The 14,562-nt window shown below is 47.9% G+C and overlaps 1 protein-coding gene across 2 annotated transcripts in view; it reads left to right on the forward strand.

The window, feature by feature from the left end:
• The window catches only part of NOS1 (nitric oxide synthase 1), a 125,424-nt gene that overhangs the window by 89,912 nt on the left and 20,950 nt on the right, over positions 1 to 14,562 (forward strand). The window contains exons 12-19 of one of the 2 annotated variants that reach the window (XM_037511092.2): positions 3,374 to 3,475; positions 5,318 to 5,512; positions 5,906 to 5,991; positions 8,276 to 8,420; positions 9,369 to 9,473; positions 9,981 to 10,039; positions 11,005 to 11,106; positions 12,988 to 13,104. In XM_037511092.2, coding sequence (XP_037366989.1) covers positions 3,374 to 3,475; positions 5,318 to 5,512; positions 5,906 to 5,991; positions 8,276 to 8,420; positions 9,369 to 9,473; positions 9,981 to 10,039; positions 11,005 to 11,106; positions 12,988 to 13,104 — 911 coding nt within the window. The remainder of the gene's footprint in view (positions 1 to 3,373; positions 3,476 to 5,317; positions 5,513 to 5,905; positions 5,992 to 8,275; positions 8,421 to 9,368; positions 9,474 to 9,980; positions 10,040 to 11,004; positions 11,107 to 12,987; positions 13,105 to 14,562) is intronic. The other variant, XM_037511093.2, reaches the window with a different exon arrangement.

Here is a 14,562-nt window from a genome sequence, read left to right on the forward strand (position 1 = left end):
CAGCTAAGTGTCCTACTAAGGAACCCAATTCTGACACCATCTACCTGAAGAGTTTCAGACACCACAGCTCGAGACCTCAGACCCTCAAGGCTGCTCCTACTTCAGGTGTCAGTCACAAGCACTAAGTCCCTGGGTTCCCACAATTTCTGTTCAATCTGACTACAAATCAGAGGGTCCCACAACCCCCTCCAAAGGTTCCATCAGTTTGCTAAAATGCCTCAGAGGACTCAGGGTAACCCTTACTTACACTCACCAGTGCTCAAGGATATGATAAAGGATCTGCCAATGAAGAGTTATGTGAGCCGAGGTCTAGAGTCAGCAGCTTCTGACCCTGTGGAGTTGGGGTGCATCACTCTCCTGGTATGTGAATCTGTTCACCAACCTGGAAACCCCCTGAGCCTGTACTATTGAGATCTTACGAAGACTTCCTCGCACAGGCATGATCAATTATTAACTCCATTTCCAGCCCCTTTCCCTCCTAGAGCACCGGGGCAGGGCTGAAAATTCCAAATTTTTAGTCATGACTCTGTCTTTCAGGTGACCAGCCCCCATCCAGGGCGATCCAGAAGCCCATCCGCATCACCTCATTTAAACAACATGTTCCTAGTGCTCTTATCACTTAGGAATTTATAAGGGTTTCAGAAGTCCTGTCATGAACCGGGGGCAGAGGCCAATTATATATTTTCTATTATTTCACCATGGTCCAAGTTTATATACCCCTGTGCACATCACCTCTGAGTGCCAAATCTTGTTAGAGGGGTTTAAGAATGACCTATGAGGGTCCTTCCTGGTGGTGCAAGGGGTTAAGTCACAGCACTTTGAAGCAGTCTGCAGCCACTGCAGCACAAGTTTGATCCCCAGCCAGGAAGGTGACCCACATGGCACAGCAGACCTCTCCTGTCTCGCCTGCTGCTCCCCTTAGCAGTGTATTTCAGTCAGTCTGCCTGTTCTGCTCCCCGTTCTGTCTCTGGTGAATCCTCTCACCCCCCACACCTCTGGCCTATACCCCAGCTCTTGCATGCATAAATAAATCTTTTAAAAAAAAATAAGAATGACCCATGAACTTGAAACATTTTTTGGTATCTTTTCTGAAAAGCCAGGGAGAGAACAAGGCAGAGGCCCCTAAGAGTCTGTTCTAGTTCCCCGCTGGCTGCGTCACCCTCATCTAGCAGAGTGCTGGGGCAAAGTGCCTCCCAGAGCACAACTTTGGTGGAAGCACCAGCCCGGCTGTGGTTTTGTCAGCAAATGTTCTGAACAACAGCCTGCTGCGACAGGCCCTTGTTTGAAAAGAAGGCACTGAGAAACAGACATTAAACTCTGAGCCTGTGTCACACAGTACATTAGGGACAGAGTCAAGATTAGAAGCAGCACCAAGCACTGAGCTTATGTAGTTAAATTCCACAGTGTTCACATGGATGGGCCTCGAAGACATTGTGCCCGGTGAGATGAATCAGGCAGAGGAAAGCAAATACCGGATGATCTCTTTCACATATGAAATCTGTTGTATTGTATTCTAAATTCCAAAGTGGCTAAAGGACTAGACTGTAATTGTTCACATCACAAAATGAAAGAATTCTATGGTATGACAGAAGCCGTAATCATTTTACAACATATCAATGTACCAAACGAACACACAGTATACATTAAACAGTATTATGTGTAAATTACAGCTCCATTTTTTTTTTTTATGTCCAGGAGTCCTGAGCCTGGCTGCTCAGGGGAAACGATGCCCTGGTCCCCTTCCCCAGAACTCAGATGTAATTGCTCCAGAATAGGACCTAGCCATCAACATGTTTTAAGGCTCCCAGAATATTCTTCTGGGCACCTACTGATGGAAAAATCATCTTAGTCCACTTCTAGAGATGTGACTGAAGTTGCCTTTGAGGATTTTTTATTCTGCAATGAATTTCTGTTCTTTTAACCATAAGTACACTGTAGAAGGAACAATAGCAGTGTGACTGGCTATAAACTTTCATTTGTGTGTGAAATAACTCGTTTTATATGAATTTATGTAAAGCAGCAAATATCTTACTTCCAGTGTATATGTCATTGCTAAAAGACCCCAAGCAGAACCTAACATTTCAGCCTCAAAGAGTGAATTAATAAGCCTGTTCTCATGATCTCTGCTTACATTTCAATTGCAAAAAGTCATCACTGGGTAGCTTAGATGAGCTCCTGCCGCCCCAGCCCTGCAATGCCAACTGCCATTATGTACAAATGTTGACAGCTGGGGGTGGGAAGCGATTTACCCAAACCTAAGACATTGAGCTTTCCAGCTCCATAATGAGACCTGAGTTCCCGCAAGTGACTAGCATTGACAGAGGAAGTGGAAAGCAAGGCTCTAATTAATGAATTTGCTATTGGGTCTTCCCTACTCCTGACATCAGCTTCTGCTTCAGCTTGAACTGCAACATAAATGTCAGGAGTTGTTTTTTTCCAAGTCATTTTGCAAAAGGAGTTGGCTGGCTGGCGAGCTGCACCCAGGTCTCAGGCATCCTGCATTTCCCTGGGCACCAACCCCAAGGCCAAGTGGTTGTGTACCTGGAACAAGTCCTTGCACCTCTCTGAACCTCAGTGTCCTCACCTGGCAGATGGAGTCAGGCAGATGTCCCCATGAGCTCCAAGCACCATGCTGTAGATTCCAAGTAGTGGCCACTGCAGGTCACTAGAGCAGGATTTAGGGAGCTTTTCCTACTAGAAAGCAGATCATGGCATACTCAAAAACCCAGACCACTGCTTAACACCCTCCAGAGATACCCCATCCCATTTGGAATAAACTCCTGACTCCTTGGCATGTCCTTTAAGATCCTGCATGACTCAGCCCCACCTCTCTCCCGCCAGCTCCCGTGGCTCTTTCCCCTCCATATACCCTGAGCTCTGCTCTGTTACTCATACTGCACAAGACTGATCCCACCACAGGGCCTTTGCACATGCTGCCTGTGCCTGAACAGCCCCCTTCCCCTTGGTCTGCAAATGCCTTTTCTTCTCACACTTTAGGTCTCACCCAGTGTGCCACCTCCACAGAGGGCCTTCCCTGCATCTCCTGGATGAATTAAATCCTGTTCCCATATCCCTCTTCGTCCCATTTCTTTGTCTTTTTTCTTGTTAGGTATTAGTGCTCATCACAATCTTGTCTCTCTCTCCCACTAGAAGGTAAGCGCAATACTAAAAGGGCCAGAAGTCACTCTAATTTCCTGTTGCCAGTAGGTCCTCGTTGGAAAAAAAGATAAAAGAAGCCTTCAGATAGAGTGAGTTAATCAATAAATGAGTTGCTTAGTTAAGAAATTCATGGATGACACCAGCCCTGACCCTCTTTGACCTAAAATCCTATATTTGTCACTGCCTGTGAATCTATGTGTTCTATCCTTTTCAGGAAGTGGCCAAGAAGATGAACTTGGACATGAGGAAGACCTCTTCCCTGTGGAAGGACCAGGCGCTGGTGGAGATCAACATTGCTGTTCTCTACAGCTTCCAGGTAGCCCAGGGCACGCATTCAACTGTCAAGCCTCAGATGAGAACTAAAACTTTAGAGTATGGAAGTAGAGGATCAACGGCACTAGCTACGAGGAACCACCTCTGATACAGGTGGTTGGGGGGTGTGGGGGCGTCTCTACCAACAAGGCCTGCTCCCCATCATACATGCTGTCTTCTCCATTGTAGATCTAGGGTAGAGGCTGTTTTGGGAAGAGATGAACAGATAAGGGCTTTGTGTCTTCTTACTTAATGACATGTTAGAATTGAAGTGGAGGCATCTTCTGTGTCTTGCCCTTTGTTAGCAACTCAGACTATTAAGGAACAAAGACGAATACTCAGCATCCAATCAGAAACCTATCGGCCCCTCAGTGCATGTGGCTCAGTGATAAATAATATAAAAGGATAGCTGTAAAGCTGATCATCTAAACCAGGACATTTCTGCAGGCAAAAGGGGGCACTGCTAATAATCATGCCAGGATGATGGGCATCAGCCCAGATTCTCTGGACAAACCAGGAAAATTATAGACTAGAGGCAAATCTATGCTAGAGACCAGCTCGGCCTGCAGCAGGCTGGCGGTCTGGGAAGCTCTGTCCACATGGATACACAGGCAAGGCCCACACAAGCGGTAGAATGGACCTGTCCATCCTGGATAGACGAGGCTGTGAACCTCAGGCCACATGTCAGGGACAAGGGGAGCAGGTACACTGAGGAAAATCCCAGCGAACAGACAAGTTGAGAAGGGCAGGGGGCACGGAGGCCTTCTCCTCTCTGGACCATGGAGGAGTGAAAAGGACGCAGAGTGGCTTGGTGGCCTGATGGGCTGCTGCCAGTGCCAGCTAGCCAGAGATGGTGGAAATGTGGGTGATGAGCGGTAGAAAAAGAAATGTGCTGGCAGGGGCACCATCTGGGGGCAGAGAGGGCAAGTGCTGCTTACCTCGAGTATGAGTCTAAACCAGCCAAGCCCAGTGAGGGTCAGCCCGTCCCCACCCCCACTATGAGTTCCTTCTTCTGATTTTCATAGACTCCTCTTCATCACCTAAACATTTTTACTTGAAAAGGATTTTGATCCCCACCATAAATGGAGAGTCGTCTCAATGCCATCCTTGGAAGATAACTGTAATAAAGAGAAATTAATGAGACAAAGCAAAGTTGTTGGAGCTCGAAGCTGCCGAGGGCCCTCACTCATTTGAAGGGAAAAAAAAGCCCAGTGACAAAGAAATGGAGTCAGAGGTCTTTCGCTCTCTTGCCGTATCGCGAAACAATTTCTCAAACAGCTTGCTTGGTGTGATCAGTCCTCTTTTTGTAAAAACAAGAAATTAACAGAAATTTTTAAAAGAAAGGCAGAGAGAAAAGGGGAGGAAGAACGGTGGCAAAGATGGTTCCCTGGGGGCACGTGCGTGGCCCAGCGGTGACGTTGGCGTCTCCGTGACGGATGGTGGGAAACTTCCTCCGCCTGTGCCTTGTCTTCAGCGTGTTCTTCATTCAGTGTGTATTTCTTTTCATTAGAAAATTCACGGTGTATTTTTGTATCTGTGAGGAGCGGGCTGCCCCATAGGCCCATGCTCTCAGTTCATGCGGTTATTTCTGTTTCCTTATGAATTCAGACTTTTCCTCAAGTTTTGAGTTTTTTCAAGGAGGGGAGAAAGAAAAGAGGGGATGGGCAAGAGAGTAGTGAAGATGCGCTGCAGGAGACTCCAGTGTACAGGCAGAAGGAGGGGAGAGAAATGCTGAGAATCTCGATCATCTCCTGCAGAAACGGCAAATGCGTGGTAGAGGGGAGGGAGCCCCCAAATTATGCATCTTCTCTGGCCCTCTGATGCCTTGTCCCCTCTCGTCCCACAGAGTGACAAGGTGACCATCGTGGACCACCACTCGGCCACCGAGTCCTTCATTAAGCACATGGAGAACGAGTTCCGCTGCCGGGGGGGCTGCCCCGCTGACTGGGTGTGGATCGTGCCCCCCATGTCTGGCAGCATCACCCCGGTCTTCCACCAGGAGATGCTCAACTACCGGCTCACCCCCTCCTTCGAATACCAGGTTCTGCCCCCTCCCTGCTTCTTCCGTCTCCGCTGTCAACGTGTGCAGCTGCTCTCCACTCAGACAGCCACACACTCTAGTGCTCATGTGCCAGCGTGGCCAGCGGCCACCGTGGGACAGCACAGGTCTAGCTGAAAGACTAACGGGGATGAAATATGTTGCCAGGGCCACAAGTTGACTAAAAGAGCCTGAGGGCCAGAGCAGGGAGGCTGGACCAGCTACCCTGTGCAAGATCACCGGTGGGCCCCACCGACAGAGTCCCTCCCTTCAAGGGCCTGGGGGAGCGGGCATGACCTGAAGGCCCCAAATAGTGCTCCCCAAACCCTTAGGGAGTCCCAGGCATCCTCAAATAGAGCCATATTCCCTCACTACAGTGACCCTATCTCTTCCCAGCCTGACCCCTGGAACACCCACGTCTGGAAAGGCACTAACGGGACCCCCACAAAGCGGCGAGCCATCGGCTTCAAGAAACTGGCAGAGTAAGTAGGTTGGGGGTGAGAGGCATGGCTGTGCCCCCAAACTCATAGAGCCCCATATAAGGAAGCTGAACAGGGGCTACACCTCTGACCTCTGGTAGGATGTGGTTTTTCCATGTCCTCTGACTCCCTTGTGCTTTCTTGGCCTCATAGTCTAGGATATGAAGGCCACGCTCATCCTTCTGCACCCCACTTTCTCACTCTCCTTGCCCCAGTTTCAGTTTCATTCTAGAGGGAGTGTAGTGTTGGTAAAACAGCTCTTCTCATAATAATACTATCAGTAATAGTAATAATAATAAAATAGGCAACATTGGGCAATTTCCAGGGTATAAATTCTCTCACTGTGGCCAGTTTCAAACTATCAATGAGAAATCGCTGAACCCAGAGCAGGGAGTTGCTAGAATGAGCAGCTGCAGCACCTCACTGCTGAAAGAGTGTGCTGATCCAGAGCTGAACCCTAATTCTACCGCCTCGCTCATCCATTCATTCAGCCATCATACGAATATTGAGTGTCTACTCTGTGCCAGGCACTGTGTTAGGCTCCAGGGTTGCCATGATGAGCCCGACAAATGTGGCCCCTGCCCTTGTGAAGCTCACAGCCCTTCATCTGTCCAAGAATCGCACAAATACAGTCAAGACTACAGCTGTGACAGGGGCCATGGAGGAAGGGCTCACCGTGTCCCGTGCCACAACTGAGCTGAGTTGAGGGGACAGAAAGGACTTCCTCGGGAGAATGGCAGCTGAGCTGAGATGACAAAGAATTAACCGAGCAAGGAAAGAAAGGAAAGAGCTTATGGCCAAGGCTACTGGAAAGTAGTTGTCTTGAAGACCACATGGCCCATCAGGGGACCAGTGACAAGTGGGATGGGGCCAACTGAGGTGATGGAGTGGGGAGGCCAACCTTCTAAAGAGACTCCACGCATCCACCTGGAGACCAGTTGGAAACTAACTCTGGCCAAGGAGCTAGGTATACACTAATTACTCTCCTTCCTCACCCCTCTAGTTCCAGAACTCCCTATGTATGGGGCCTGCCTAGTTATGCAACAAATGTCACCCAGGTCAGGGACCCCACAAGCAGGACACTGGTGGGACTTCCAGGGAATCAAACCTGGGGCCTGGCTCCAATCACATGGCCCACAGCCTCGCCCTCCCTCCACCAAACCCCATCTTCCAGCCAAACAAGACCACAGCAGCAGCCATTCTGCCTCTGCTGAGAGCATCACAGATATTTGCAAGGAGGGCAGCCTTGGCTTCAGCTCAGTTCACCTGTCTCTGGGGAAGAAGGAAGGAAGAAATCTAAAACACTAATTGCACTATTTCGTTTGGGGTAGAAACAATGGGAGTTAATTATAGATGCGTTTTTATGCTCAGGATCATTCAAAGGGAACCCTCAGGCACCTTTTATTCCTTTCTGTTTCTCCCCTTTTTGCTCCAGCTCTCCTGTAGCGTGGGTGGTTTCCCTGATTCTAAAAAATGAATTTACCACCAATAATCCCCAGGTGGGGGTAATTAGAAATTTTTCTTGAGCTTCTGAGTTAGAAGAGGGGGGCTTGCTCAGAAGGGGAGCCCAGGCATTCCTGAGCCACTGGCCTGCCACCCCCACACTAAGACTGAAAGGAAGCAACTGCTTCTGATTCTCCGCTTAGCCAGGAAAAGCCCAGACTTGACTTTTAAGGGGCCCAGAGCGTCACTGGTGGCTGCTTCTTTAAAATTCATGCCCCCTTTTGATAGGTACTTATTTAGTGCCTACTAAGTATCAAGCAAGACCCTGGGTCTGCATTGCCAAGTCAGATCTGGCCCCTCCTTTGTGGATATCCAAACCTCTAAAATACCTTCTGACTCAATACCTGAAGATTTATTAGTGATATATATTCTCCCTCGTTCTCTCCCTCTCTCTCTCTCATAAACACACACATGAATGTAAGCCTGTGCCAGCTGTTTCTCCATAACTGTGTTCCGTGCTGCTCATCAGCTGTTCGGTTATGTGTTCAACAAACCTTTCATGAATGAACGAATGAATGAATACATGAATAATCACCTTTTGGGTCAATCAGTGCTTGGCAAACCAAAGTTCTCAATCAAGTCAAAAGCTAACCAACCACTTTAGCTCATGACTGGTTATTCTGGAGGAATTTAATCAAGGGGTCAACTTTGAGTGTGCCTGAAGCCATCAAAGATCAAGAAAGTTAGTTCCCTCCTGTTTTATTTCATGGATCATGGTTCTTGACCCAAAGTCCCAGATTAGCATCTTCTCTCTTTTCTACATTTCCCATTTTTGTCTCCCCAGAGCTGTCAAGTTTTCTGCCAAGCTGATGGGACAGGCAATGGCCAAGAGGGTCAAGGCTACAATCCTTTATGCTACAGAGACAGGCAAGTCACAAGCCTATGCCAAAACCTTGTGTGAAATCTTCAAACACGCCTTTGATGCCAAGGTGAGTAGGGGGCAGTGCCAACTCCCTAGCCGCTCATGGTGAATACATTTGGGAAGGGGAGAAAGGAAAGCCCACAGAGAACTCTGAGAATGGATGAAGGCACGTTTGAAGAGGTGCACCAGCACACACTCATGTTTGCAGAAATTTCAGGGGACCAAGATGCCCTCCTTCCATGAACCCTCCAGGAATCACAAAACGAAACCCCCCTTTCAAGAGCAACATGTTAGACGGTTTATGAAACACCACCTTTCTGGAATCCGAGTGGATGACGCCACGTTAAATACAGTTCAGTGGGTCTCTTTGCTGCTGGATTTCTCAGAGCCTTAATCTGCAAGAGAGGAGAGGATAGAATATAAATGTTCCCCAAACCTGTTTGTCCGTGGTTCACTTATGCCAGAGAGCATCTTAGGAGACCAAGCTTCCTTCGAACCTACTTTGAAAAATGTAGCTTAGTGATGCTAAGCTAGAGGGCAACAGTCTTCCCCTCTCAGCCTGATATCGCAGACTCGGTTGGCCCGGGAGTAGGTGGCCCAGGTCCCCACACTGCCGGCTCGAGGATTAGAAAGGAAGCTGAGCCAACTTGATCAGACCTAGCCAAGTCATTCCCAGCCTAAATATGACGGAAAAGATTCCAGGATTGGTGAATGATAAGACCCCAAAGGGTCTCAATCAAGATGTCTCTACCGGCAGCCAGCCTTTGGACCATTACCCCAAGTTCTCTAGGGTCCTTGAGATCTCAGTGACCATAGAAAGGTCCACACTACCAAAAAGCTTTTAGTGCTGCCCACCCGAGCCCGCTGGAACAGAGGCAGCCCTAATACTGGTTCTTCCTCCAAAGGAGATGACTCTGGCTTTTCTTCTCCTTCTTTCTCCCATCACTTGTTGTCCTCCCCTGATACCCCTCTTCCTTCCTCTGCCCCCACTATCCCTTCACCCTCTCCCACCTAGGTGATGTCCATGGAAGAATATGACATCGTGCACCTGGAACATGAAACTTTGGTCCTAGTGGTTACCAGCACCTTTGGCAATGGAGACCCCCCCGAGAACGGGGAGGTGAGATGAGCCCCACTTGTTCTGGCCAGTGTTCCCAGCAGCGGGAAGGAGGGGTGCAGTTACACCTGCTGTTCAGCAGCAAATCCTCTCAGAGTCTCAAAGTCGGTGACTTAGATTAGGATCCAAGTTCTTTAATGACGGTTGCAAGTTACATTAGTGTCCACTAATCAGCTAGCCCCCGAGGAAAATGAGACCCCCCCCAACCTTTGGAATGGATGCTCCAGTCAAGAACTTGGTGTCCCCTGTACAGATGAGACAAGAGGAGACAATGTTTTTATGGACAGAAACCCACAAAGGGGTGCTGGGATGGTTCGGTCCGCACCTGTAGTCCTTTAGACCGCTGTCCTTCTAGGCCCATGCTCAGCTCAAGCATTGCTGCCCAGCCCCGCCCCCAGGCCTCGCCTCCGGCTTCTCTTTGCCAGCCAGACCCCCCAGGCCCCGGTGGCCTGCCCTATCCTGGGTTAATAACACGCGCTCTTCATTCCTTTCCTCTATTTCCACCCCCAGAAATTCGGCTGTGCTCTGATGGAGATGAGACACCCCAACTCCATGCATGAGGAAAGGAAGTAAGTGTATGACCCTCCAGTGTCCCATGGCACTCTGGGGGCGGGGGTAATTCAAAACTGTCCTTGGCACCTGAGATTCACATTTGAGTTCCTGCTTGTGACTGGGACCTCAAGTCCACTTGGGGACTTTACCTCGTAGGTGGCTGGTGTTTTGGTCTGTGACTGGGAAGTCTTGACTTGCTCACTTCACAGTCTTGTGCCTTGGTTTCTTTTTCTACAAAATAGGGTTAGTATACCTGACCCAACCTTCTAATCTGTAAGAATCAAGCTAGAAAATAGACGTAAGTGCCCCACGAAGAGTTAAAACTGCTATGTAAATCGGCTCTGCTGATCTCCCCCTTTGAGAAACCTACGTTCAAAGTCAGCGAAATGAGCTGCTTCCCTAGAACTTCGCCATCTGCTACTCGTGGTGGAGTTGCAGCTAACATGGAGGTTGAGTTCAAGAGCTAAGACTTCATATGGTGAAAAATACCGGTACTAGAAGCATGTATGTGGTAAAATCGCCTCTAACATGGCTTTTAGAGATATCTCCTAAGGTGGAAAACACCTGTAATCAAAATTACCCTTGAAAAGCCCTTAAATCCTCCGCGAAAGTAGAACATACGGCACGTGCATACTGAGCACCTGCGCAACGAGGCCAGTGCAGCGTTGCCACCAACATGGAGCCGAGCCGTGCCTTAAGTGGAGTGTCAGATGCCGGAACTGGCTGGTATTTAGAGGCTGCATTGTGGAGAAAAGCAGGAAAGCCCTGTTGGTTTTCTTTTAGCCAAACTCATGTTGCCAAACTCACTACGTTCCATATCCAAGGAGAGCTGCATCGATGGGGTCAGCCCTGTCCTGTGCCCCGTGCCAGCATCTCAGTCCTCGCTCTCCCTGCCCTTCTCATCCCATCCTGGTGACCTCCAGCGGATCCCCCTCACCCCTCCTTCAGGGAGAGATAGGGCACCATCAATTCTCCCCTCTAGGTACCCGGAACGCTTGCGTTTCTTTCCCCGTAAAGGGCCTCCCCTCCCCCGAGGTGACACAGGAGTGCCTGGTCTGGCTACAGTTCGTGACAGCCAGCACAGGTAGAGTGTGGGTGTGCGTGTGCACTGGTGCTATGTGTGTGTGCATGTTCATGTGTGCGTGCCCTATATTGGTGTGTGCATACACATCTGCATGTGGCTGTGCAGTGCACGTGCGTGTGTGTGTGTGTGTGTGTGTGTGTGTGTGCCCGAGGCTGGACTGTCCAAGGCCACGTCCACGCTCGAGGACACCTGAGTTCTAACCTGGGCTGTGCCACTAACTCACGAGAGCCTTCAGCACTTGATCCCTCTGGACCTCAGTCTTTCTCATCTGCTAAATGGGGAGAAACGCTCTCTGCCCTGACCACCTCTGGGAGCTGTTGCGCACATCAGAGGATAATAACAAAGAGGGAAGCATCTGGAAAAACCTCAAATCTCCTAGGAATCCATGTGCTGCTATTTTTACTCCACAACCATCCACTGTCCCACCCCCACTAACAGCACAGCCACCCCCTGATATGCTGCATGTCTTATTTGGAGAAGTGACTCAATGTGAGACTATTTTAGGACAGAAAATACACTTACATATATTTAGAACTTTCCTGATGCTGGAGCGAAAACTTTGAAGAACATCCAGCTTAGAAACCCTGCTGCCAGAATGCGCAATTTCTTTTTTTGTCTTTTGCACTCCAATTTGTGTGTTGAGTTTTTTGTTTTGTTTTGGTTTTTGTTTGGGATTTGTTGTTTGGGGTGGGTTTTTTTGTTTTTTTTTTTTTAGCCTTGGAGTTTTTGTTTTGTTTCATTTTATGTGTTGTTTTGTCTCATCTGAGAACAAAGCTTACCACTTTTAGAAGAAATCTGGGAAACTGGATTTTTTTTTAGACCCCAAGGCCTCTGAGTTTCTAATGAAGTTTGAAGACCCATGACATCTTTCTTCCCTTTCACAACCATTTAATAAGAAATTCAATCTTTTCATGCCATGTTCAGGGCTGAATATTTTTCATGTTTTCGTGAAATATGACAGACCCTAAAATTGTCCGAGGACCACAATTTCATGAAAAGAGAGTCTTGGATGGGATAGTCCAGCACTGGCCAAGAAAAATTTCCCTAATGAAATAAAAGTTCTTTATCTGTGCCATCCAGTGTGGAAACCACATTGGCTATTGAATGTGTGCTATATGTGTTGCTCGCACAATTAACTTTCTGTTTAAATGGCCGAGGGCGGGCCTCCCTGGTGGCACAAGGGGTTAAGTCTCAGCACTATCAAGCTGTCTACAGCACAAGTTCGATCCCTGGCCAGAGAGCTGACCCACATGGCGCAGCAGACCTCTCCTGTCTTACCTGCTGCTCCCCTCAGCAGTGTATTTCAGTGTATCTGCCTGTTCTGCTCCCCACTCTGGTGAAACCTCTCACCCCCTGCACCTCTGGCATACACCCCAGCTCTTGTATGCATAAAAAAATAAAATAAATCTTTAAGAAAATAAATAAATGGCCAAGCGCTACCACAGTGGGCAGCACAGGTCTAGTTCCTGGCTACTCAAAGTGAGGTTTGGGGACCAGCAGCTTTTGAATCTCAATCTGCATTTTAACAAGATCCAGGGATGATTCTTATGTCATCAAAACTAGGGAGGGAAACACGGTGTAATGGTTTGTTGTATTCTGCCTTCTTGATTAAATCATCTTGGCTGCCTAGGTCTCAAATGTCCTGAGTTGCATGTGATCAGAAATCTTTTAAATCCAGGCAGTACCAAGTATAGAGAGTACCTCGCTATCACCATGATAGCTATGAGCCATTCTAGAAGAGGCCTTGGTAGGGTTATGGTCTCAATGTGAAGGACAAAGTCCTGGGACCTAGAGTGGTAATTAAGATCCAGAGGGTGTTGACCTACAGAGAACAGGAGGGGCCGCCAAGCCAAAGCTCACGACTGTCTTTCATTTGGGCAGGAGCTACAAGGTCCGGTTCAATAGCGTCTCCTCGTATTCCGACTCCCGAAAATCATCAGGTGATGGACCTGACCTCAGAGACAACTTTGAGAGTGCCGGCCCCCTGGCCAATGTGAGGTGAGCAAGGAGTCCTGGGCATCAGAGACCTCGAAGGCTCTTGGAGAACTATACTCAGGGGATTCTTTGTTAGGGGTGCTCACCCTTCTCTGCCTATTCATCCTGTGAATGGCCAGCTAAACCTTGGCTGGCTGGGGACCCCCTCCTTCCCATTGAACACACTACCCAGATCCTTCTTGTGATCATTTCTTATATACACTGTTCGAGACCCCAGTTTCATACACATTGACCCCATCAGCAGCACCTCACTTGTGCTGAAGGGTAGTAATCCCTTGAAATCACTGAATGAGCCTTCCTTCCCAAGTGATATGTTTTCCATGAAATAGAAGCTTCTGGAGACACCCTGCCATGGCCCAGTGGTCCCCAACCCTAGATGTGCATCAGAATCACTGGAAATATTTGCAAAATACTGACAGCAAAGCCCAACCAGAGATTCTGATATAACTGGTCTAGAAGTGTGCCCAAGCATTGCTTTTATTTTTTTTTTTCAGTCTTCCCTGTCAACTCCCAGTCAAATCTCAAACTGCTGGCCTGACCCCATGTTTTCCAAAGTGTAATAACATAGCTTGAGATGGTTTTAGGTAACACATGGACAGATATTGTGTATTCAGTGTATAGGTGTTTGGAAACAGATAAAATTAGATTCACACCTTCGGTCTCACAGATGTTGGTCAAGACAGGCCTGATATAAGCAGAGTATACCTGGCTGACCATGGATCTCTCAAATCCCTTCACTAACTGAATCTTCTTTGTATTTTCTCAGGGCTGTGCTTAGTGGGCAATACACCTCACAGGATTCCTACCTATTGAAGTATTAGGTCCACGGGCACACTTTTTAATAGACTTTATTTTTATAAAGCAGTTTTAGGTTAACAGCCAAATTTCAAGGTTTAAGATTTCCCATATACTCCTTCACACACACACACACATACACACACACACACACCCTCCTCCATGATCAACATCCCTCACCACAGTGGTCCACTTTTATAGTTGTTGGGCCTCATTTGACATGTTATTGTCACAAAGTGACTATAGTTTGCATTAGGAGTCACCGGCATGGCGTGCATTCTGTGGAGTTTGATATCAGTCCATATTCTTAGCTTGACGTTGAAATATCAGCCCAGTAGTGTGATAAGTCTTTTCCCCCTAATTAACTCTCTCCTGGCTTAGGGCAGGCATTGGCAAACTATCACCCATGGGCCAAATCCAGCCTGGCCACTAAATATTTTCACTGCCATGAGCTAAGAATGTTTTTTTCAGATGAATTTGCAATTCATTTGCTGATAGAAAACTTTACCTCTGAACTCCAATTAAGCAAATTGCTATACCCCCTCAAAATAATTTCATTCTTCTTATAGACATATATTACTAAAAAACATTATATTCAACATCTACAATAACATATTTTTAATTTTGTCAATAGAACAGGAAAAAAGTACAGGGATTTGTATTATT

Source organism: Talpa occidentalis, unplaced genomic scaffold (genome assembly GCF_014898055.3).
Source record: "Talpa occidentalis isolate TD23 unplaced genomic scaffold, MPIMG_talOcc4v2.1 talOcc4.14, whole genome shotgun sequence".
In the NCBI taxonomy this organism is placed as follows: Eukaryota; Metazoa; Chordata; class Mammalia; order Eulipotyphla; family Talpidae; genus Talpa; species Talpa occidentalis.